Here is a 26,261-nt window from a genome sequence, read left to right on the forward strand (position 1 = left end):
TGCATTCGATTAGGGAAGTGCCAGGAAAGTTTGTGAACAAAATTCATAGTGACAAAATGAAAATTGAATTTTGTGCATAAGAAAAATGCATTTCCAAAGTGCATCTTCTTCTTCTTGATGTGCCTATCCGTTACGAATGTGGGCGATCATCATGGCAATCTTTATCTTATCTGCAGCAGCGCGGAAAAGCTGCACAGATGTTGTATTGAACCAGATTCTGAGGTTCTTTAACCAAGATGTTCTTCTTCTTCTTGGACCTCGTTTTCCAAATATTTTTCCTTGCAGGATGGCTTGAAGGAGATCATATCTGGATTCATTTCGCATAATATATCCGAAGAACTGTAACTTTCGAGATTTGATGGTGGTCAGTACTTCTCGATTCTTATTCATTCTTCTGAGGACCTCCTCATTTGTGACTCGGTCAGTCCACGGGATCTTAAACATTCTCCGATATAGCCACATCTCAAATGCTTCCAGTTTTCTGCACATATCTTCGTTCAAGGTCCACGATTCAACACCATAAAAAAGCACAGGGAAGACGTAGCATCGCAGCATTTTTACTTTTGTATCAAGAGAGAGGTTGTGACTCTTGAAGAAGGCCCCCATCCGATTGAAGGTGGATCTAGCTTTTCCGATGCGTGCTCTAATCTCCTGGTTGTTGGTCCATTCTTCATTTATTATGGTGCCGAGGTAGTTGTAGTGCGTCACTCTTTCTACAGGGGATTGGTTGAGCGTTGACCTTCTGTTATTCTTTTCTTGATAATTATCATAAGCTTTGTCTTCTTAACGTCTATATTGAGTCCATATTGTTGACTGTAATACGTGATTTTGTTCATAAGAACTTGTAGGTCTTCTAAGTTGTCCGCAAATATCATGGTGTCATCTGCATATCTGATGTTGTTTAGCCGGCAACCATTTAGTAGAATACCTTTTTCAGTTTCGTGCAAAGCTTCGATAAATATTCTTTCAGAGTACAGATTGAAGATTAGAGGAGATAAAATACAGCCTTGCCTCACTCCACGCATGATTTTCACATAGTCAGTGTGTTCACCTTCAACTCTGAGATTTGCTGTCTGATTCCAGTAGAGACTTCTAATTATTTTCAGATCTTGGTTGTTAATTCCTTTTTTCTTTTAGTATTTGCATCATCTTGGTTCGGACATGTTAAAAGAATGCCAGAGTACAGATGGCCTAGGAGAGTACTGGAATGGATCCCTCCTGAAAGAAGAAAGAGAGGACGACCACGGAGAAGTTGGCGCAACGATATTGATGAAGCAATGGCGGCAAGAGACTTAGAAGAGGCAACTGCATATGACAGAAAAAGATGGAAATTGGGGGCGGAGAAGCGGCGACAGCCGTAATAAATCCGTTATATATATATATATATATATATATATATATATATATATATATATATATATATATATATATATATATATATATATATATATATATATATATATATATATATATATATATATATATATATATATTGTAACAATTTGGCACCCAACGCGGTGGCTCTCTATTTAAAAGAATTAGTTTGGGAAGATAAGTGCTCTCATATAATTAAATTAATTATCAGTAGAAAGGAAAAATTATAGAATTTATTTTTAATTATATTTGAACAAGTAAAGTCTCAAAATGTCTCAAGGAAAGAAAGGTACAAGAAGCAAAAAGAATGAAGAAGATGTGGAAGTAGAAACACAACCTATACAAGAGGAGAGTTTAGTTCAAGTTCCACAAGATACTGCAGAAATGAATCCAGAAAGAGAGGAAAATGTCAATATGGCAGCTTTGATGTCATTAATGATGCAGATGAACAAGACAATGGAAGAGAATTCAAAAGAAATCAAAGAAGACATGAAAAAAATGGAACAGAAAATGGAAGAGAATACGAAAAAATTGGAAGAGAATTCAAAAGAAGTCAAAGAAGACATGAAAAAAATGGAACAGAAATTGGAAGAGAATTATAGAAAATTAGAAAAGAAAATAGAAGATAATAATAATAAAATTGTAAAACAAATGGATAAAAAACTTGAAGCTGCAGAGAAAAAAGTAGCAAATGAAATAAAAAGTATACGGAATGACTACAAGAAAAGGATAGACAATGAGAGGACAGAAGTAAAGAGGATTATTCAAGATAATAAGATAGATATAGAACAGAAAATAGAGTTACAGAAATGTAACTTAGAAGTAAAAATTAACGAAGACAGGAGAAACACAGAAGAAAAATTAGACGATATACAACAAAATATCCAAATAAATAGTAATCAAATAAGAAATGTGGAACAGAGAATAGATGATATTTCACAAATGAGAGACATAGGGAGACCTTACTTAAATTTAACAAATGAGACTGGGATTAAATTCTCTGGTAATATAAAAAATTTGCATCCTAGAGTATACATAAATAGTTTAAAACATAAATTAAGATTTGTGAATAATATTAATGATATTAAAGATTATATTAGAATGACATTAAATGACAATGCAGCAACTTGGTTTGCTAGTATTGAAAATGATTTAGATAACTTTCAAACATTTGAAAATAAATTTTTAAATTATTATTGGGGTGAATTAGAGCAAGCAAAGTTTAGAGAAATTCTATATTTTGGAAAGTATAATCAAAATTTAAAATCAAATATGGTAGATTATGCATTGAAATTGATAACAGTTGCAAAATATTTAGAACCACCACTTAGAGAGGATGAAACAGTCTTAAATGTATCTAGACATTTTGATGCTGATGTTGTGCAAACCGTAACTGTACAAAATATTCAAACAATAGATAGTTTTATTAATTTTATTCAAAGAATACAAAGAGGCAATATGACAAGTAATAATAACAACAGAAAAAACAATAATAACTTTCAACAATATAGACAATCATATAACAATAATACTAGGTATGGTGATAATTTACAAAATTTTAATAATACTAACACTAATCCAAATAGACAGAACTTTAATAATAATACTAGTTATAATAGACAAAATTTTAATAATAATACTAATTATAATAGACAACATTTTAATAACAGTACTAATAATAATAGACAAGATTTTAACAATAGAAGAAATACAGAACGACCTAACTATAACAGACAGGTAAATTGTGTTCGAAGGAATAGAAGCTGCGAAGGCAGGGAACGAAGTAGTACAAGGCAGGAGAATGTGAGTAGAAGTCATAGTAGGGAAAGACATAGGACATCAGATCCAAGTGGTCAGATACAATCTGACAATTCTAATAATCAAAATTTTGTGCAGTAAACTTTCTGAATTACAAGTTAGGCCATTGCTATTATGAAAAACCTTCTGAATTTATTTCTTTAGATGAAGAGAAAATTATGGAATCTATTAATTTAATTTATATAAATGCTTTGGCCAAAAATAAAATGATTAAAATTATGATAGATACTGGTTCAGAAAGTACTTTAGTCTCGGAGAATTTTATATTTAATACATTAAAACTATCAGATATAATAAAGATTCCAAAAATTAAAATTATTGGTGCAAATAATAAGAAGTTGGGTGAAATTGATAAACTAGCCAATTTTAAAATTAATATTCTTAATAAAGAAATTAATATGCAAGGATTTATTGTCAAGGATTTATGTGTTGATATATTAATGGGAAATGATGAATTGGAAAAGAAGAAAGTAAAGATAGATTTTGAAGAAAAAATGGTAACTTTGGAAGGGCAAATAATTAAATTTATGCAGAAAGATGAGGTGGAAGAAGGAATAAGAGTTGATAGGATATTATTAAAAGAAAATAATGATGTTTATGAAGAAGAAATGTATTTTGATGATAGGGAAATGTCCCAAAAGAATGTAAAGAATAATTATTGTAGTGAATATTTAAGGAATGGAAATTTTAAGCAGATGGATGCCTACGAGGCGGAGTGCGTAAAATTGGAAGCAAGGAATAATGAGTACATATTGAAGAATAATGTGATTTGTAAAGAAGAAGATATGATGAAAGTTTTAAATTGCCCTGAAGAATATAAATCAATAGTCATTTCCATATTGCAGCAACACAAGGGACTTGTCAATAAAGAAAATAGAATTGCACAAAATTATATCCATAGTATAAAAGTTAAAGAAGAAAAAGATTTTAAAACAAAATCATACCCAATACCATATAAATACAGAGAAGAAGTAAACAAAACAATTAATAATATGTTAGAAGATGGGATCATTGAGAAGGCAGACACACGTTTTATTAACCCCATAGTAGTAGTACGAAAAAGATCAGGTGAAATCAGGTTATGCTTGGATGCAAGGAATATTAACAAGATTACTGAAAAGCAATTTGAAGCACCAATGAGTATAGATGGAATATTAGGAAGAATTACAGGAATGTCATTTTTCACTAAAATCGATTTACAGCATAGTTTCTGGTTAATACCTCTAGAAAGAAAAAGTAGACAGTATACAGGATTTCAGATAGATGGAGTAGTATATCAATTCAAAGTAGTACCATTTGGACTTCAATCATCTTGCAGTGCTCTATGTAGATGTCTTCATGATATTTTGGATCAATATGAACATTTTGTAATTCACTACATTGATGATATATTAATTTTTTCTAAAACGGCTGAAGATCATGAGAAACACCTAAAAATTATAATAAATAGATTAGACAAAGTTGGACTAAAAATAAATCAAGAAAAATGTACATTTTTTCAAAAAGAAGTCATCTATCTAGGTTATAAACTTAACACTAAGGGAATCGAAATGGATCCAGAACGGACACAAGTCATTCAGGAATATAAAACACCACACAATTTAAGAACTTTAAGAGGATTTATTGGAATAATTAATTATTATAAAAGGATGATACCAGATCTAAGTATAAAAGAAATTCCATTACTTGAACTACTGAGAAAAGGTGTAAAATGGAGATGGGATCAGAGAAGAGAACTAGCATTCCAAGAGATTAAAAACATTTTTCTGTCAAATTTGAAAATATACTATCCTGACTACACACAGCCCTTCATATTAAGAACAGATGCATCAATAGAGAGATTATCAGGGGTATTATTACAAATACATGATGGGGTCGAATACCCAATACAATTCATTTCAAGAATTACAAAGCCGCATGAAAAGGGTTACTCAGTTTCAGAATTAGAACTAGCAAGTATAATACACTGTGTCACAAAATTAAGATTTTATTTGTTGGGTAATGAATTTACAATAGAAACAGATCACCAAGCTTTAACGTCTATATTAAATAACAAATATGGAAACAGTAGAATACATCGGTGGAGTCTAATACTTAGTGAATACTGCTTTGAAATCAAATACATTTCTGGAAAATCCAATATAGTGGCAGATGCTTTATCAAGGTTAGAAAATACATCACAAAAAGGGCAGCGAACAATAAAAATTGGATTAAATCAATTAGTAGAAAATACTGGATTATATTCTAAAGAAGAAATTATAAGAGATCAGATCAATTTGAGTGAAAAACAAAAAGTCCTTAGGAAAGATGGGGTATATTATAAAATAATAAATGGCATAGAAGTATATGTAATAACTAGAACTTTAGCAAAGAAAATATTGAAAAATTTACATAACAATTATATGCATATTGGTTCAAGAAAGCTCTGGATGCTATTTAGGGACAATTATTTTGCAAAGAATGACATAAGTATAGCAAAAGAAATTACTACCCATTGCCCAATATGTCAACTAAACAAAGAAAAGAATTTCAAAAACCAGAACACATATAAATCTAATGTGGTATATGAAAAACTAAATACAGTTTCCATGGATTTTATTTCAAATTTAGTTCTCAGTCCAACAGGAAAAAAGCATATACTAGTGATAGTTGATTTATATACAAAATTTATTAAACTATATCCCTGCTCCAGAACAAATGTTAAAACATTAAAATTATATATTAATCAATTTTTCGAAGAAATAGGACCATTTAGAAATTGCATAATAGATAATGCTACATATTTTAACAACCAAAAATTTCGGACATTTTGTGAGAAAAAGGGAATCAACATTCATTTTACAAGTATCAGACATCCTCAGGCAAATCCTGCAGAAAGATATATTAAAGAAGTTATAAAATATTTAAGGATACTGTGCCAAAATCAACACGAAACTTGGCAGCAACATATACCACAAGTAGAGTATTTTTTAAATAATACACATAATTTGAATACAGAGGAAGTACCAGAATATTTAATGTTTGGCCATATAGGAAACAGAAAGTGGATTAGTGAATATAATCAGGATATGTTAGAACAAGTAATGCAGAAAGTGAATAACCGAATTAGGAGGAAAGCTGAAAAATATATCAGAAGACAAATTCGAAATATAAAAAAACCAATCACATTTCAAAAAGGAGACCTAGTGTTAATTCGTTCACTTAGAAAAAGTAATGTTAAAGAAAACCGTTGTAAGAAATTACAACCAATGTTTGAAGGTCCATATACAATTGAAAATCAGAATGGACTAAATAGTTATGTGTTAATAGATGCAGAGAACAGACTAAGAGGCATATTTCATATCAACGACATTTTTCAATATCATGAAGAGATTGAAGAATGATTTCTATACCTTTAACACAAATATAATAACACTAATAACTTACTGATGTGTCCATTTTGTTCAATAGACTTGATTTGTTAAATGGTAGATGGTAGATTTCATTATTTTGAATCAATTTGATATCGTACTTGTTGAATTTTGTATATATGGAAATTAATTTGTACCCTAAAAATCATAATTTGGGGTTAGACACAAAATTGATACTATAATTGCTATAAAAATGTCTTTCTAATATAATAAAGTGGAAAAACTTACCAATTTATATTGATGAAGTTATTTTGAATGGAAATAATTCCTAGATTTTGTCTATAAATAAACAGAACACCATATCTATTATATTTTTAATTAAGGTTATATTTTATTCTCTGATAAAATCCATTCTCCATTTGACATGACAGTTTGACCATAGAATAGCCGAACTGTGATCCGTTGTTCTCTGTTTTGATATAGACAGCGAACAGGGATGTATTTAACACATTTTAAATAAATAAAAAAAAAATTTTGATTTATTAAATTTAATAAGGTATGAGAAAATTAATATTTAAAAAAATAATAAGTAAATTATTTATTTTAAATATTATTTTTGGGGTATTGTAACAATATATATATATATATCATCTTGGCGTGCTGTACTCGATCAAACGCTTTCTCGTAATCAACCAGACATGCGTATACGTCGCAGTTGACGTCTCTACATCTCTGGAATAAGACTTGTACTGAGAACAAATCCTCTCTAGTACCAACAGCATTTGTGAACCCGAACTGGTTGGGGAAATTTGACTTTCACACAGCTTGTAGATTTTCTTATGAATTATCTTTAGGAACAATTTTAGGAGATGACTCATGAGGCTTATAGTACGGTAATCTTCGCATTTTTTGCTCCTGGTTTTTTTGGAAGTGCAATAAACTCAGATTTTAGCCATTCTGTTGGTATTTCTCCAGAGTTGTAAATGTGTTAAATATCTTTGCGCTTATTGCTATTGATTCGTTGTCCATTAGTTTGAGTAGTTCTGCTTGTATATTATCAGGGCCTGCCGCTTTGCCATCCTTTAACTGTGTAATTGCGGAGTAAACTTCCTGCTGTAATATTCTTGGTCCATCATTTACCTCTTCTTCTAGTTCAAAGGTGTTATCTCTTTTGTCTTCAAATAGTTTTTCTAGATATTCTTGCCAAAGTGCATAGAAAACGAAAATTTTGCAACTAAGAACATATCAACAGGATTGAGTTTAATTTTGTTACTTGGGGGGTTGTCGAGATCACTGAACACGAATATGATAACGATAGTCCTCGATCTACCTGGTGCCCAGGTTGGACCTTGTCTCCTGGAATACATTAATTTCATTCTAAATCAGTCGACAAATATGATAACGACGATGGTCCTCGAGCTACCTGGTGTTCAGGGTGGACCTTGTCTCCTAAAATTTTATGTTATTTTCATTCAACATCAGTCGAAAGTCACTACTTTCGGGATCGCGGGAGACGAATATTATGACGGCAAAGATGATCGAGTTACCTGCTGCCCAGGTGAAGCTCGTCTTCTGAAGTTTTGTTATTTTCAATTCTAAATCAGTCAAAAGTCATTACTCTGGGATTTTCGAGGTCGATGGAAACGACCTTGGGCCCAGTTGGACCTCGTCTTCTGGAGTTTTAAGATATTTTTATTCGAAATCAATCAAAAGTTATTACGCGGGGGTTTTGGAGTTGCTGAATACGATTGTTATTCGTAAACTAAAGCAGCAGCAGCTTAAACTTATTCGTAAAGTAATTCCTAATGTTTTATTAGGCAATTTGCAATTTAGTGAAATTTTGCAAATGTATTGTATATTTTATTATGTTTTATTCTGTGATATTGACGATTTATGTAAGTTTAGTAAATTTTAGTTGTTATTGTTATTGTTTTTTTTACTTTTGTAAGCTTTGTCCATAAAATTGTACAATTTTCAGTGACAATAAAGCATATTTCTATTTTATTCTATTCTCTTTTCAAAATGCTCTCCTCCAATTCTTGCTCTATATATTATATGAAGATAAACCTGTCTCTGAAAAGTATATTACGATATTACACAAAGTGATTATGGTAATGTAAAAATAAATTATAATACTGTAATTTAATTATAAAAATATATTATAGTAATATTAAAACAGTAATAATAATAACAATATATACAGCATGACCCTAATACTGAAAACAACTCAAGTTTTCTTTTTAAAAACGGCAAAGAAGAATCCTACAGAATCCACCTCTGAATTAGGTCCAAATCTCTGAACCAAACACCTTGTTTCATCTGAAAGAGAAGTTCCGAGCCATCCAGGTTCTCCTAAACTTAAATCTGGTTGAATTAATTCTAAGAAATTAAAACTTTTTAAAGCCCACGCTACCATGCCTTCGTTCTCAGACAGCGTTATAGTACATGTGCTGTAGACCATGATTCCACCTGGCTTCAATAATTTTGCTGCCTAAAAGTTCAATAAACGTTGAATAAAGTACAAAATAAAATATAAAACAGTAAATAAAAACAAACAAAGAGCATTTTTACAATTTACAAGTAAATATCATAAGTAATGGAATTTTAACTGCTCAAAACGCACCAAATATATTCACACGACAGAGGAGAAGCATAACGTTATGTCGTCATGCTGGAACTAGTAGTAGATACTTCCAGTAGCCTAGCTCTTATTACAGATAAATTAAAAATATTATATTAATATTACGAAATTAAAATAATAATTAATAATAATAATAATAAATAATAGTAATTAATCTCAATAATAAAAATGTGTTTAAGGCACTAAACACCTACACATTTTTCGCACTTAGCTACTCATTTGGCACTATTAAGTGGACTAAAACGGATATAGAAACTCTTCAGCGAAAAGTACGAACACACCTCACAAAGGCACAGAAACACCATCCTCGAAGTGCAGTAGAAAGAACATTACCGAGGACTTATGGATATAAGTAAGCAATTAAAAAACAGATTACTAATTTAAGAACTTATTTTCAGGTGCAGGAGGAGACATCTACTCTACATCAAGCGATTTGTGCAGAAGATAACACAATACCGATCAAACTGAAGGAACCAAAAATGCCCATAAACCATCTTACTAAGAACGAAAAAATGCGCACCTGGATGGGTAAATCTGTGCACGGGCGACATCCCAATGAGATCAGTCAAGACTATGTCGACAATATAGCGTCGAACTATTAGTTGACATAAGGAAAGATGTTCTCTGAAATAGAAGTTTCATTACTTGCCATTCAGGATAAGGTTATACCCACCAAAAATTACCTGAAATATATCATCAAAGACCCTCAGGTTTAAAATGACAAATACCGATATGGATGTCAAGCCCAAGAAACCATCTAACATCTTAACGAGAGCTGCCAGGCATTTGCAGCAACAGAATATAGGCATTAAGGCATGACTCAGTAGGGAAGATCCTTCATTAAGAGATAGCTTTTAAACTGGAGCTTCTCCAAACAAACCATCTCCCATATTATCAAAACGTTCCTGAGAGTATGCTTGAGAATGACAACTACAAGCTATACTGGGATTGCACTGTGCTCACAGACCAAACAGTAGCATATAATAAACAAGATCTCGTACGTTAATAAGCTAACCAGACAAACAACACTAAAAGATCGCCAAGTACATAGATCTGGAAATACACTTAAGGAGACAATGGAGACTGGAAAGTACCCAGATAATACCTATTAGTCTTTCTACTACTGGAGTCATTCCGAAGAACCTCCTAGAAAACATAAAAAAGTTGGGTCTAAATGAACATCTATATAAGACCATGCAGAAAGCTGTGCTACTCTTGCCGTCCAGATGCGTACGAAAATTTTTGGGAGATACACCGACGTATCAAGTCACCTAGGACTTGATAACACGGAAAGAGTCCCAGTAAAGCTCAATCCTTTTGAAACCATAGGTATCTGGGATGAGTGAATTTTCCCCATAGAAGTAGTGTAAGCCGTATGGCTAAATCTGGAATAAATAATAAATACTAAATATGGTCAGAGGAAAGGTTCAGCCCGTAGGTTTCGATATGCAATATGGCCAAAACATCGAAGCAATGGGTGAAAATGATATGTACAAATATCTCGAAGTAAAGCAAGCGCAAAAAATTGACCATAAACAAATGAAAACCGAACTAAATTCCGAGTTCGTACGAAGAGTAAGACAGCTAAATCGGCCATATCTTAAAATTTGTTTAAAGCATTAAATCTGTACGCCTGTTTGGAACTTAGCTACTCAATTGGTATTATAAAGTGGTCAAAATTTGCGCAGTAGATGACACAATGCCGCTTAAACTGAAGGAACTAGAAATGCGTATAAACCACCTTTCTAAGCAAGAAAAAAGGCGCACCTGGATTAGTAACCCCTACATGGGCGACGTTCCAATGAGATCAGACAAGAATATGTCGAAAATACAGCGTCGAACTATTGGTTGATGGGACTATCAGGAAAGATGTTTCCCGAGACAAAGGGTTGCTAGTCGCCATTCAGAATCAGGTTATTCCAACTAGAAATTATTCCGGATTTCATACTAGTTAATAAACTTACTAGGCAAACAACACTAATAGATGTGGCGATCCCTAAAAATAATAATCTGCGTGGTAAATACAACGAAAAGATCGCCAAGTACACTGATTTGGAAATACAAATAAGGAGACAATGGGGAATGAAAAGTACCCAGACGTTACCTATTATTCTCTCTACTACTGGAGTTATTCCAAAGGGAGTTTTAGAGAACATAAAACAGCTGCGTATTAATCAACATCTCTATAAGACCATGCAGAAAGCGATACTACTGTCAATATCCAGATGCGTAAGAATATTATTGAGATATCCTCCGACGTATCAAGTCACCTAGGGCTCGATAACACGGAAAGAGTCCTATCACAGGTCAATCCTTTTGATGCCGTAGGTATCTGGGATGAGTGAATTTTCCCCTTAGAGGGAATGCGATTCCCATAGCTAAATCTGGATATAAATATTAATTATATTGCAACCAAAGTTTAAAAAACTTTAACCACCACCCCCTGACCTCCCCCCCCCCCCGAAATAATTTGCGATTTTTTTTTGATAATTTAAACATTATCGACGGGCTTGAAGGCTTTTTCAAAATCTAAAAGTAATATGTGTTTCTAGGTTAAATTCTCTCAGTTTTGTGATAACTTGTTTTATAATAAAAACGTGATCGTTAGTATTCCTGCCTTTTCGACTTATACTACTATGTTTTAATCCATTATTAATAGTTTTAGAGATTACATTCAAAAGACTGATACCTATATAGTTTTGTTAATTGTCGCCTCTTTTAAACAGTTATATAACTTGTACCTTTTGCCTCGTTTTATGTAACATATGTACAGGTAATTTAGGCATATACGAAAATATGGCCATCTAGCAAATTTCCTACTATTTTCATGTTTAAATGATAGGTATCTTGAAAGCACGTAGTAATATGCATTGAGTGCCAAAATTGTTAAACATATCGAGCAACATTCCCTAATGCAGATCGAGCAACATTCCATATATGGCTACGAGTACTTGATTGTTTACTCTATTATCTAATAACTCATTAAATTTGAAAATCCGTGAAAAGTTTACAAGATGTTACGTGTGGTCTGTACTTTTGTATGGATGTGAAACTTGGACTTTAAACGCCGATATCATGAATAAAATCGAGGCGTTTGAGATGTGGTTGTATCGAAGGATACTAAAAATTCCATGGACTAGCAGAACCAGAAACGAAGAAGTTCTTCGAAGAATGGGACATCAACGAACTCTATTAAATATTATTAAGAGGCGTAAACTAGAATATCTTGGACATATAATCAGAGGACCAAGATATGAGTTCCTTCGGCTAATTCTCAACGGTAAAATCGAAGGAAAGAAATGGATAGGACGGAAGAAACTCTCTTGGTTGAGGAATTTGCGGCAGTGGACAGGTTTGACAGCGGACCAATTGCTACACGTAGCGCAAGACCGAGATCAGTATAACAATATTATAAGCATGGTAGTCGCCGACGTTCCGTAGGGATATGGCACTCTAAGAAGAAGAAGACTTCATTGTTGTTGCAAACTCAACATAGTAGAAACTATTTATTAATTCCATAATTCAAAAAAAAATATATCTGGTTCTAATAGATAATTTTTTATTATTTTAATTGTATTACATTTGTAGTCTTTAAAAATCGTGTACATGTGTGAAAGTAGGGTTATATGGACGTGGCCATATTTCTCCTCCTGTGGCCATATTACTCTACAATTTTGCCCGCTGTATTGACGTGATTGCTTATGTAACAGCAATCAAAACCACCCCATTATCAGTGCAGAGGAATACAAGGCAACTGGGCCACAGAAAATTTGTCAGCAGCTTTAATAGCGGTAGAAAATGAAACCGCAGTTAACTCAGCTAGCCCTACATATCACATCCCAAGGCAGACACTTCGATGATATTTAGAAGAAAGAAAACAAGCAAAGTCTTTTCTAAAGCAAACAATTATACTTACAAATGCCCAAGAATCAGAATTAGTTCAACGTGTTATCCGACTTTCGCAAATTAGTTATCCACTTACTGCAAGCGTACTTCGTAAGTATGTATACCGGTTTACAGAACTCAATTAAATCTCAAATCTTTTTCAGGAAACAAAAAAAATGATCGGCTGGACATAATCTACAAACCAGAACAGATACATCATGTAGACGAGAAAGGTTGCAGATTAACACTGCACCATCAGCAGAAAGTTTTGGCGCAAAAATAGAGAAAAGAAGAGTACATGTTGTTGCAAAGGAACATGGAGAAAGTGTCAGCAGAAAGGGTTTTTTGTGGTAATGCTCTTGGTGCAGCAATCCCTCCAATGGTGCTATTTAAGGGTAAACATATGAACCAGAATCGGTTGACTCAATATCTCCAGGTGCTGTTGCTCAAATGTCTACAAAAGGCAGCATGAAAATTAAAACGTTTGAACGTATTGAAAGATACTAAATCACTCTGCACTGTCTTTCTAGTAAACTACTTACGAGTTCCAGCCAATGATGTTACGTGTTATTTCCGAACAGAGATTTGGGTTAACTTTTTCTACTTTTTGGGACAAAGCAATGACACCATCCAATATAAAATCGGGTTTCTCGTCAACATGAATTTATCCGTTCAACCCAGAAGCTATCCCAGAGATAGCAGAAAGAGAATATGACAGTGCCAGTAACTAACGTTGGTAAACAGGTGATTGTATCCCGTAACCTTCAGGCATGCAACAAAGATTACTATTGTCATTCTGGGTTTCCAACACAGACAAACAAAATAGAAATAAAATTTAAAAAAAATTTTAAAAATGTTTTCACTTAATGTTAATATCAAATTTTACCATGTATTAGACAAAAAGTTACAAATAAAAAAGCAGCTGAGTTTTTGTCCGCCAGTGTAATATCTTTGACAAAATTAACAACTATAAGTACTAAGAAGCAAATTCTGAATAACTTACACTTTCAAACAGTTTTCTTTGTAATGGAACGAATGATTTGATCTCGTTTTCTGACAACCTATTGGCCAGTTGTGGTCTTTTCCCAAGAACACTACAAGGTGCATCTAAAAGTATTTTGTCGAACGATTGGGGTGCAAATGGTGGACCGTCTATTATATTTGTACAACTTAAAGTATCTGAAAGTATTGCAGTAGAATCAGCTTGAAAACTATACACTCTAGCGCCGAAATCCTCACAGCGTTTTTGAAGTTGAGCAACCTTCTTTGGAGTCTTGTCTATGGCTATTAATATTCCCTTAAAATAGGTTTGAACAAGTTAATAATTATCATACATGATGAGGCAACATGCAAACAGCCTTAAGTCACACAAAAATCAAAGTTGAGTTAAATGTGCCAATGCATTGTTCTGTTGCAGTCAAAGTGGTTTATTTTATCGGATTCATGCAAGAAAAATTATTACCAATGATAAAAGCATATTAAAAACCACCTTTACATGCAAAACAACTTATTTCCACTATACTGGTCCATGCTAACCAGCTTATTTCCAACCAACCAATAAGAGCTCTGCAACTGCCACTCGGCTGACCCAGTGAGTCTTGCAAATTTGAGGATATATGAGGGTTTTTTGTCAAAGTCTTTAAAAAATAATTACTTTATTATTTAAAGTATAATGGGTGGGGCAGATGGAAGTGTAAGTGTTGATGAAGGAAATGAAATAACAAATAACCAGGTATGTTGCTCCTAAAAGAGCCCTACTATTTGTACCGTTTAAGCACAAAATAATAAACGTGTTACGTGCTTAAAAATAGGGCCTATTTACATCAACGCTTTCAAAGAAGAGTTTTATAAGGTTCTAGACACGAAAAGACAAAACAATATAATTGCCAGTCTGATTCATACAGCACAAATCAAAAGACATAGGCCTACGTTGCTAATGGTTGAAAAGCAGATTTATTCAAGAAGAGCAAAAGCTGTATATGAGTACATGGAAATGGATGTTTCCCATTCTGTTAGCATTTGTTTTGATCTTCAACAAATTCAGCCACAACCGAAAAGTCGAATTCAAAAAGAGAATTATTAAGAAATATAAGGCGGGACAAATGTCATTTTATAACTTTTGTATTCTTCTTCTTCTTCTTCTAATGGCGCTACAACCCTTTGTGAGTCTTGGCCTGCTTAACAATGTTCTTCCATTCTGCCCTGTCGGATACTTTCCTTCGCCACTGCCTGATATTCATGGTTTTAAGATCCCTCTCTACGTCGTCTATCCATCTTTTACGGGGCCTTCCTCTTGTTCTGTTTCCTTAGGGCTTCCATCTCTGGACTACTTTTACAGCTCGATTATCTGGCATTCTTTCTAGGTGACCAAGCCAGTTTAGTCTTTGTGATTTTACAAATCTGACAATATCTGCGCTCTGCATTAGTTCATCCAGCTTGTGGTTCATTTTAATTCTCCACGAACTATCGCTGCATTGGGTTGGTCCAAATATCTTCCTTAGTATTTTGCGCTTAAATATTCTCAATTCATTTTCATCAGTGGTTGAGAGGGTCCACGTTTCACATCCATATGTGACCACTGGTCTAATTACTGTTTTGTAGATTCTCAGCTTAGACTCACGATTCAGTAACTTACTTTTCATTAAGTCTTTGTATGCATAAAAGCACTTATTACCGCTAAGAATCCGTGCTTGTATTTCTTGACTGATGTTGTTGTTGTCATTTATTATTGAGCCTAGGTAAGGAAAAGTGGAGGCATATTTGTAGGTATGGTTGTCTACCTTCAGATTCTCATGTTCATTCGATTTTGTGCACTCCATATATTTTGTTTTGCTTTCATTTATATATAGACCAAACGTAGCAGCTTCTCGTTTCAGTTCTATGACTTTTTCGCTCAATACCCTTTTGTTGCGGCTTATTATGGCAACATCATCCGCATATGCGCATATTTGCATAGCTCTTGTATTAATACAGCCGTTTACATCCAGTTTTCTAACAACAGCTTCTAAAGTTAGATTAAAAAGTGTTGTTGATAAGGCATCCCCTTGTCTTACTCCATTTTCAATATCAAAGGCCTGCGTCATGTCTCCATCTATTCTCACCATAGCTTTGGAACCCTCCAGAGTCATTCGTATAAGTTTAACCAACTTATTGGGTATCCCTAACATAGATAGTTGCTTTAACATCTTTTGTCGATCTACTCCATCAAACGCCTGTTTGAAATCGATATACAAGTTGTAAATAGGTATGTTATATTCAACACATTTTTCATGTATACCTCTTAACATATGCATTTGGTCTATAGTTGACCTCTTTGGTCTGAAGCCACATTGGTATTCACCAATAATCTCCTCCGAAAATGATTCCAGGCGGCTATATATAATTCCTGATAATATCTTGTAGATGACATTTAAAACTGTTATGCCCCTATAATTTTTGCAGAGTCGTTTGTCTCCCCCTTTGTACATAGGAAGTATGATTCCCACTTTCCAATCTTCTGGGATGACTTCTAGTGTCCATATGCGGTCGATTAGTTTATGGATACGCCTCCATAGCGCATGTCCACCATTCTTTATCAGTTCTGCAGTTATTCCATCTGTGCCAGGTGCTTTGTTATTTTTTAGATGTTTTATGACGTTTATCGTTTCTTCCAATGTTGGTTGCTCAACTAGTTGTTCTGCTGTGTGGTGAATTATCTCTTCATCTTTGTTTTGTTCTTTTTCTGGGTTTAACAGCTCTTGAAAATGCTCCTTCCACCTTTTCATTATTTCCTCTTTCTCGCTGATAATTGCCCCATTTTTGTCCTTGCAAACTGTTGATCTTGTTATGTATCCTTGGGTGCATTGCTTGATTTCCTTGTAAAATTTTCTAGCCTCTCTTCTGTTATTATAATCTGTAATTTGTTGTATTTTTCTATTCAACATTTCTCTCTTTTTCCTTCTGCATATTTTCTTTGCATCTTTTCTGAGTTCTTCATATGCCTTTCTATTCGATCGGGAATCCCTTTGTAGACATTTCTGTCTAGCTATATTTTTGCTATTTATTACTTGTTGGCAATCTTGGTCAAACCATTCCTCGTTTCTTTGGCTTGAGGTTTCACCTAATGTTTCCTTTGCCATATTTGTAATTGTCGTTTTGATGATATTCCATTCTTCTTCAATGTTGTTTTGTTCTCCTCTTTCATTTAATATTACTTTTATTTTCTGCTGGTACTCATTCTTCTTTTTAGGATTTTTAAACATATATGTATTCCATTTTCTTTGTTTGGCGCCTTTCTCTTTTCTTACCATTGATATTCTTTGTTTTATCTTCGATATAACCAAGAAATGGTCCGAATCGCAATTTGCGCCTCTATATGTTCTAACATCTGTTACGGAGGTTGCCCACCGTAACATCCAGGTATCATCCAGGTTCCTTTATGAATATTTTTATGAGGAAAACACGTACTAACAACTCTTAGTTTGTTTGCCATTGCCAACTGTGCCACTCTCATACCGTTGTGGCTGGTAATATGATGTAAACTATGCTTACCAAAGGATTCTGCATATATTTTCTCTTTTCCCAGCTTCGCGTTCATATCACCCAGAACTATAACTGCATCTCTCTTCTGTGCATTTTCACATTCTACTTGTAGTTGGTCATAGAATTGGTCGGTTACTAGTTCATCTGCTGCTTCTGTTGGGGCATGGATATTAATAATTGTAACATTATGAAATTTTCCCCTTAGACGTATTTTGCATATTCTTTCATTAACTGGAGTAAAACCCAATACTGACCTGCGGCATTTATGGTTTACCATAAAACCCACTCCAAAGTCTCCTTGCCTTTCTGCTCCACAGTAGTACATACTGTATTCTTTTTTATTTATGCAACCATGCCCTTTAAATCTGATTTCTTGGAGAGCTGCTATGTCTACTTCGTACTTCAATAGTTCCTGTGCAATACTTTGCATTTTGCCTGCCTGCAGCATGGTTTGGATATTCCAGGTTCCCAGTCGCAAATTCATCATTAAGTCCTTATTCCGTAGCTTTGGTCGTTGTCCGTTGGTCCGTCCGGTTAGTTCATTGTTCGTAGCATTCGTGATAGCTGAGTTTAAGGTGAACAGGTTATCGGCCTGTTGCACCCGAGTCCAGTGCCAGGGCTGCTGGCTATAGCTTCTGAACAAGCTATGCTTTCTCCCTTCCTCGTCCGCCCTGACCCTACCTTCCATTGGGGTTGGTTACCCAATCTCCAATAGGGTTGCTCAGGTTTACCGGGGTTCACCCGTGTGATCAAGATCACACTTCTTGGAGGTGAGGATAGGAATTGAGTAGGAGAGGCTAGAGATGTTATCTGGAAGCAACATCTTATATTGCGCCTCACTACTCCTTTGAACCCCAACTTTTGTATTACTGATCTAAAAAATCAAAAACCACATGTTCTACACTTGTACAGAGAAGCAGACAGAAAAAGGCAGTGTGGAAATATCATCTGTTCTCTTTAACTATTTGAAACAAGCTGATTTTTAGAGTGTTCTGTACTAAGGTTGTTTTTCTTAAAATAAAAACAATATTGTCCTGAGAACACATTCATTTTTTGGAAATACACAAAACATCAATGCAAAGGATTTTATTGTATTTCGCTGTACGCGGACATAGTGTCTGACCGTGATTTTGGAAGAGTAAAAAAGCAGTTGAGAAAAAGACCGATAATTTTAATGTAACAGGAATATCATGACATCTACAGTGGTATAGGCAACGTAAGAACACTAGGAGAAGATTGGCCACTTCCTGATACTTAGAAGCTAAGTGAATACTATAAGGACATCCAATCAATAAGTGAACTGAAGAGAATTAAAATATGCTACCGGGCACAAGAAGAAATTGAACACCTCCGAAAAAAGGAAAAAGGGAAGTCTTACAAAAATATTGTGTTGGTAAGAGGCTTGAAAAACCACAACTACGAAGGAAAGGAGTCTTTATATCTTTGAGTAAGAAAGGGAAAAAAGAATCTTAGACAAGTGAGACTGGAAGAACTCCCACTTCCTCATGTACTAACCAAAGAAGAGACAAAGATGTTCATACACTTTTGAAAAAAAACGTTATTCTGACCCACCACGCCTTGGTTGGTACAAAGGTTTGATTTTTGATGAATCCCCTACAGTAGTTGGTGAAGAGCAGGAAGTAATGAGTGACTGTCTCGATGATGAGCGCTGTGACTTCCATAATAAAAATAAGTGTTTATTGAATTAACTACCTATTATTACAATGTCTGTCACTTGGGTAAGGCCTATATTATTATTATACAAAAATATAAGTTCATTCAGAAAACCACTGTTCCTTTACTTTATTGCTTTCTTACTTTATCTACATGTAAATCATCTTATGCTCCACAACATTTTACATTCAAAACGAATTATTTCCACTGAGTTCGTGCAAAAGGTCTTATTGTCAAAACAAAATCAATTTTTTAAACTATATTTTAGTTACCCTAACTGAAATAAGTGTTTGAATCTCATGTTTGAAATCAATACTATTGCTTAACATTGATTAGAACTCATTATCCTTTTTCGTAGCTTTGCTATGAAAAAGGTTTTTCGCCCTCCCTGAAAAATTACTTATTTGTGACTTAAGCTTGTTTGCATTTTACCTCTTCACATATTGTTAGTTGTTGATATCTAACACTTGCATATTATTATAATCTTTAGCCAAAGGAGTAATATTTGGATAAACTTGGGAAAATAAAATAATTAAGATTATTACGATTTTAAAATAAAACTGTATTTCACCAATACATTTATTTCACAATGAATATAACAATAAATCCCTACTAATTATAGAGATATTTTATAGGCAAAAATATATTTCTGAACCAAGCTAAATGACTGAAACATCCAAGTTTTTAATCAACACTATTTCTGAACGTTATATACAAATACTTTCCGGAGAAATTTCAGACTCAAAAACCACATTTAATCATGTCTTTCATTTCATGCGCCATAAACATATGGCGCAAGTTGAACAGTTATGCCGTGTAAATATTTCATGTGATTAAGTCGCTCAAGTGACAGTTGGGTATGTGTGCAATGTGTCATTTTACGCATTTACGCAAGTTAGTGAGGAAATTTATTAAATGTTAAAATTGATTATATTTACGTGACACTAATGGAGGTAGGAAAATGAATAAGGTGGGAGAAAATGTAAGAACCCACGAAATGATATTGTAAGAACCCCACTAACTGAAAAATTAGAAGAAAAGTTGACGGTGAATGGAAATGAAGTCACGATTAAAGGAAGAGTGACGATCATGTTTTTAACAATCTTTAAGTCTTCATACAGGTCCAGACGTAAAATATTTAAGTTCACCTTTTCAAAAATATTCATTGAAGATTTTAATCTTCGTTTCCGTTATCTGCTAATTGATACTTGTAAACGATGTGAAGCTTATAATACGGAAGTGACAAGTTGTAAAGGTAGGAAAAAAGCAGAGTAAAAACAGAAATCCAGTTACACTTACAAATGGCAGAATCGGCTCGAAGTGCTATGACGAAAGATGCAGTCAAGGATAGGGATAAAATAAAATTTAGCCATTTTCAGTATTTATACGGGAGTGGTTTATTACAACAGACAGATTTGGACATATAATTTGAACATGCATAATCTAGCCACAGGGCAGATACACACAGACACACACATGAAGACATAGCCTCAGGTGGTCCGCAAGAAATTGATTCTTGCATTTTATACTACGTAAAAACTTATATTCGCACACCGTTTTTGATATTGGGTATACAGCAACCAAGGCGGAAGGACAAACCAAAATATTAAAATGGCATCTATTTACACATATATGACGGTCTCCAGTGCTTTCAGTAGCAGCAGAAATTTCCGTTATAAAATATGCCATGAAATCGAAAAGAAGCCACGAAAAATCATTTATTATTTCTTTATAAATACCTTGTGCTGCATCAATTCTGCTATATGAGTAGTTTTATTCCCAGGAGAAGCGCACATATCAAGTACTACATCACCAGGTTTGGGGTTAAGATTATGAACACATAAAATAGATGGTATATTTTGTAGTAAAATCTCTCCTACTGGTAATATACTTTCGTTTATGGGTACACATCCTGAAATGGTTTCTGTTACTTCTACAGCAATACCACTGAAACATATTAATATAGGAAGTAATAAAAATATGACTTTCATGTACATTATAAATACCTCACAAACATTAACCGTCTAACCGCTATAACTACTAATATAACTAGTAGTGAAAAATAAATAAGCTACTATAATTTATAGCATTATAATTTACAGGCTGTCAGAACGGCTTTTTAAATTATTGTTTTAGTTTTTTTTGTAGAATGTTTTTTGTAGCGAAATTATTCTTCATTTTGTTTGTGCAGATAAATATTGCCTAACTTATTTTATAATAAATATGGATCGTCAACAAATAAACCAAAAAAAAAACAAGGAATCACCTGATAGTCGTAGTAAAACTTATGATCTTTCTAAAATGACTGAGGAAGAAGTATGGCAAAAAATCGATTCAGTAGAATCTGATTATGATCTGACTGATGGTAATTTTAATAGTGACGGTACTGTCGAAGATCCTGATTTTCGTCCTGAAGGCTAGCTACAATCCGAATATGACGAGTCAACTCACTTTTATGTCTGTCATTGTCCGAAGAAAATATATGCATTAAATTCTAAGGATGACTTTGTAAATGCTAGTTTACCACTGATTTTTAACAGTATTAATGAGGAAGCTATTCCATCAACATCATCTCTTATTAGAAATTCTGCAGTCATTCCGTCAACATTGTTCTGAGGCTATTTTCTTGTAGCATTTTATTATTATTTACTATATTTAATGGAAATTAACCACAAGTTCAGTTGAAAATACGTTTATTTCGCATATAATACTTAATATGTAAGGCAACTGAAACAGTTCATTATAGAACATTCGGCAAAATTTACAGCAGACCTAATAAGCAAAGACAGGAAAACAGTCAAAGCCATAACTGTAAGCTGAATAGGCAGTTAAAGCTAATGGGGTTGCCAGATGATGATGGGATTTTGTCACCTAGAGAAAGAAACAGCAGAGTACATTTTGTGCCAGTGCCCAGCCTGGCAAATGTGCGGTTCTTTATATTGGGCAAGGAAAAGCCACCGACAAAGAGCTACATGGAAGGTTCAGTCTCGAAACTATTACACCTTTTAAAAAGGGTCAGGCTAGAGAATGTAATCTAGGATTAGGGGACCACAATAGATCTGAAAAAGTTGTAGTGGAATATGCCAAATTCTACCTCATTTAATCTATCTATCTATGCTGAAGGTTTAGTTTGAGTTTGTTCTTTTAAGTTAAATTGTTTATAATTCTGATTTATAGTCAAAATATAAACCGAAATTGTGATTGGAAGTTCGTTGTTTGGTTATTATTAAAACTGTCGTTCTGGTATTTTGAACTATTTTGTAGCATTTTAAATTCACCCTGTATATCGTGGAAGCCGAAAAAGATTCTTAATCTTTTTGCGTTTCTATTGATAATCTAATCATTTTGGAGTCTGTTTATAGTAAGCAAATTGCTCTTTCCTTTGATTTTCGTTCCACCTATAGGAGTTTTTAAAAAGAATTTATTCGTCGTACCTCGACAACCGTCGAGGTACGACGTGTGAGTCCAACCCAAGAGTTTGTTTTTTTAATGCCGCAGTTGAGTACGCGGTCCATAAAAAAGGGAAAATCCATAATATAGGACAGTACTACGAATATATATGTACATAATAGTATGTCACATTTTGAGAGATAGTAAACATAAACAAAGATGAAATAAAGTGATGAATTTTAATTAAGTTGAAAATTTAGGGTCAGTTTCGACTGGAGAAAAGTAAGCCACGTTCTATTTTAGTCTTTCAATTTAATTTAAAACTTGTCAAAATGTTTGAAGATACAATCGTAGAATGTTTTCTATTTGGTGAACCAAATAAAGATGTCTGATTTCATTTCTTACTTTTATTACTAATGTATGTATTTAGTGCAGTGCAGTGCTTCTTTTTTGTATAGTGTATCTCCATCAATTCTTTAGTATTCCCTAATAATCTTTTTTTTTGTGTACAGCCTTAATATTTGTATGTTCAGTACCCTAGTGATCAAGGTATTTTTATACCATTTGTTCAGTTAATTTGTAGGTGTTTTTTTTATTAGATAGTACGTTTTAATATCGATAAATTCATGATAATTATGCTATAACTGAGGTAATATCAAAGTATTTTTGGTGAATTTTGCTATTTAAATTAACCTTTCAGATTTACCCAGTTATAAAGGTATTCCATCTAATTTTGGGAATATGTTTTGTGTATTTGTAGCAATTATTTGTTTATTACTCTCTCATAATCTTCCTTTCTTCTTGTAACTAATAAGAAGGTAAATCTGACAGTGTAGAGCGACTATATAAGGTAAGTGTGTTTGCTTCTCTTTCTTTGTGACTGAATATGCAATTTGGTTTTTTAGAGAGGATTAGTCTATCTGTCATTGTTTTTGTAATCTTTATTAAACCAATCTTCATAGGTCAAGTATCGACTTTTCCTCGATAGACTATCTATAGACCCACGTCCACAAGCTCACCGCTGTGTCCATCAAAACACCTGAGCGCCGGTTTGCAAGGTGAACATACTTGCACCTGGACTTCCCATTTCTCTTTTAATCTCCACTTTCCATCCAGACCAGTATCGTTAAAATTCAATTGCCTTTTCTCTACAATGATTGAAATTTTCACAAATTGGAAAAAAAAAATAACTTAACACACTGCACCTTTTTCTACCGCAATATTTTATTAAGGCATATTTTGGACTAATTAACCTAATTCTAGTCTATATCGAACAGTTATAACTGACCCGATATATACAAAAAAAAGATGGTACATTAGGTGGTACAGTAGACTAGCGCGAAGCTTCTTACTATGTTTTCTGTATTTTTAAAATGTAAATAACATATTTAAAATTATAGTTTATTCGTCTTCCGGGTTTGGACCGTGTCATTTGTGAGTGACCCAAAAGTGGGTTCATCTCGACGTTTCGCTGCAATTGTATGTAGCTTCTTCAGGAGAACAAAAAAGAAAACAAAAAACAGGAAGGCGAATACTAACTACCAAGATGGGCATTTGGTCACAGTAACTGAACTACTTAAAGGTGAAAACCAAATGCCAGGACAGGGATTCACGTCCAACAGCTCAGAACACTAACGCGTCGAGAGGCGGGGAGTGAATCCGACGATTACTCCGCTACCGCTCCATTTATAGTCGCGGTGACCTGTCGTGTCGGGACGTATCGGCACACTCCGTGGCGCGAACGTCAAGAAGCGCGCGCTGGCCAATCATGTGGCTGCATCGTGGTAGCGGGACCGGACGGCGGCTCTAGACTGAGATTCCAGATGGGAGACAAGTAGTATCCTTCCTCTCGATTGATATTATGTGGATTTTTTCGGATCTCTAGAGATTCGCGGATTTTCCTGGAATAAAAGAAGGGGCTCTCAGAAATAATATGGGTTTTTTTGAACAATATGGAATGACCGGTTTCTTGGCAGTGTTCTGCAACTGCAGAATGGGAGAAAAGACCTGATCGAATGCATCTTTGATGTTCTTAAATCCGAGTTTTGACGGAACGACCAGTTTCGCCAATATACACTTGTCCACATGAACAAGGAATAGAATAGACACCACAGGAAGATAGGGGCGGTAATGGGTCCTTAGGAGAGGGTAGATATTGTGAGATTTTCTTGGGTGGTCGAAAAGTAGTCCTGATACCTTCTTTGCGAAGAATTTTGCCAATCCTATCAGTGACACTTCGAATATAGTCTTTTGTTGAGAGTAGAGAGTTGAGTTGTATTGTAGAGTCTTTTGTTTTCTTTTTCTTTTTTGTTCTCCTGAAGAAGCTACATACAATTGTAGCGAAACGTCGAGATGAACCCACTTTTGGGTCACTCACAAATGACACGGTCCAAACCCGGAAGGCGAATAAACTATAATTCTGACTCTGGCCGTGGAAGCCTACGATTTCAACATATTTAAAATTTAATAAAGTAATTTTATTATTTATTTATTACTTATATTTTAAACATTAAAATAATTCAATAAATTATTATGTTTGTTCCTAACGCCACGTGTTAAAGTATTAACAAAACATACGTTGTTTACTTTTGACAGGCCTGTCAAATTCAGATAATAAAATATAAATATCATTTGATATTAATACGAGGATAGATTGATATTAAACTAGCCTTTGATAGATAGCACTACTTGATACCGAATTGGTTTCGGTGTTGATATTTGCCATTCATGACATGACGTTTGTCAAAATTTTTAAAAATAATTAATTTTTTTTTACAGCTGTCAAAAGCAAGCAAATTTTGTGTTTTCGGAGAAATGGAAAAAGTCGAGTATCGTTCGGTGATTAAGTTCCTCCACAAAAAGGGTAAAACGAATGTGCAAATCAAAGCCGAGCTGAACGGTGAGGTTGCACCTTCGTTAGCAACAGTAAAATTTTGGTGTAGCATTTGAAAATCCTTTGGATGTGTATTGAAATCCCCTCGTATTTATTAAATATCAAAGAATAATCTTTATTATTAAATCTAGTGTATTTCATTTTTCATTTCCCATTCGTCCGTATATGTGGGTACACATATGCGAGCCGAACTGCTCGTGAGCTGTTCGCGAAGAGTCCGTTGAAAATATGTTTATGTTCAGGCTATCCAATACCCTAAGTATCTAATAACAAACCGAGAATTAATTTACTTAGTTATTCTAAACATTTCGGTATTTTGTTTACATTATCTGTTATGAATTTCTCTCGTTACTTTTGAATAAGCCGCGCTCGTTCAGCAATTTTGTTTAACCGAATAATCTCATCGCATACTTAGCAGAAACAATTTATAGTCTCGAACGCCGTCCAAATTTAACTGCGAACAGTCTTTGTGTTCGTCCCAAAAACCGACAGGCTGTGGTTCCTGACGAGCAACGAACGAACAGCTCGCAAGCGGTTCGTCCCGTCGTGCAAATTAACGAATATAGCGTTCACAAACGGTTCGCAAACAGTTCTGCTCGCATATGTGTACCCGCCTTATTAAAACACCGAATTCTTCCAATTCATCTTAGCGTCGCGCAGTAAAATAAACCATTTTTAGAGTTGTTTATATTTCTTGGGTATTTTTTTCTTTGAT

The 26,261-nt window shown here is 34.0% G+C and overlaps 1 protein-coding gene across 1 annotated transcript in view; it reads right to left on the reverse strand.

Annotated features, from left to right (window-relative positions):
- Positions 1–8,610: 8,610 nt before the first annotated feature.
- The window catches only part of LOC140434828 (tRNA (cytosine(72)-C(5))-methyltransferase NSUN6), a 30,333-nt gene continuing 12,682 nt past the window's right edge, over positions 8,611–26,261 (reverse strand). Inside the window, exons 4-6 of the mRNA XM_072523394.1 lie at positions 21,003–21,210; positions 14,072–14,365; positions 8,611–9,033 (exon numbers count right to left, since the gene is read on the reverse strand). Coding sequence (XP_072379495.1) covers positions 8,770–9,033; positions 14,072–14,365; positions 21,003–21,210 — 766 coding nt within the window. The 3' untranslated portion in view covers positions 8,611–8,769. The remainder of the gene's footprint in view (positions 9,034–14,071; positions 14,366–21,002; positions 21,211–26,261) is intronic.

The sequence above is a fragment of the Diabrotica undecimpunctata genome, chromosome 2, assembly GCF_040954645.1.
Source record: "Diabrotica undecimpunctata isolate CICGRU chromosome 2, icDiaUnde3, whole genome shotgun sequence".
Taxonomy (NCBI): Eukaryota; Metazoa; Arthropoda; class Insecta; order Coleoptera; family Chrysomelidae; genus Diabrotica; species Diabrotica undecimpunctata.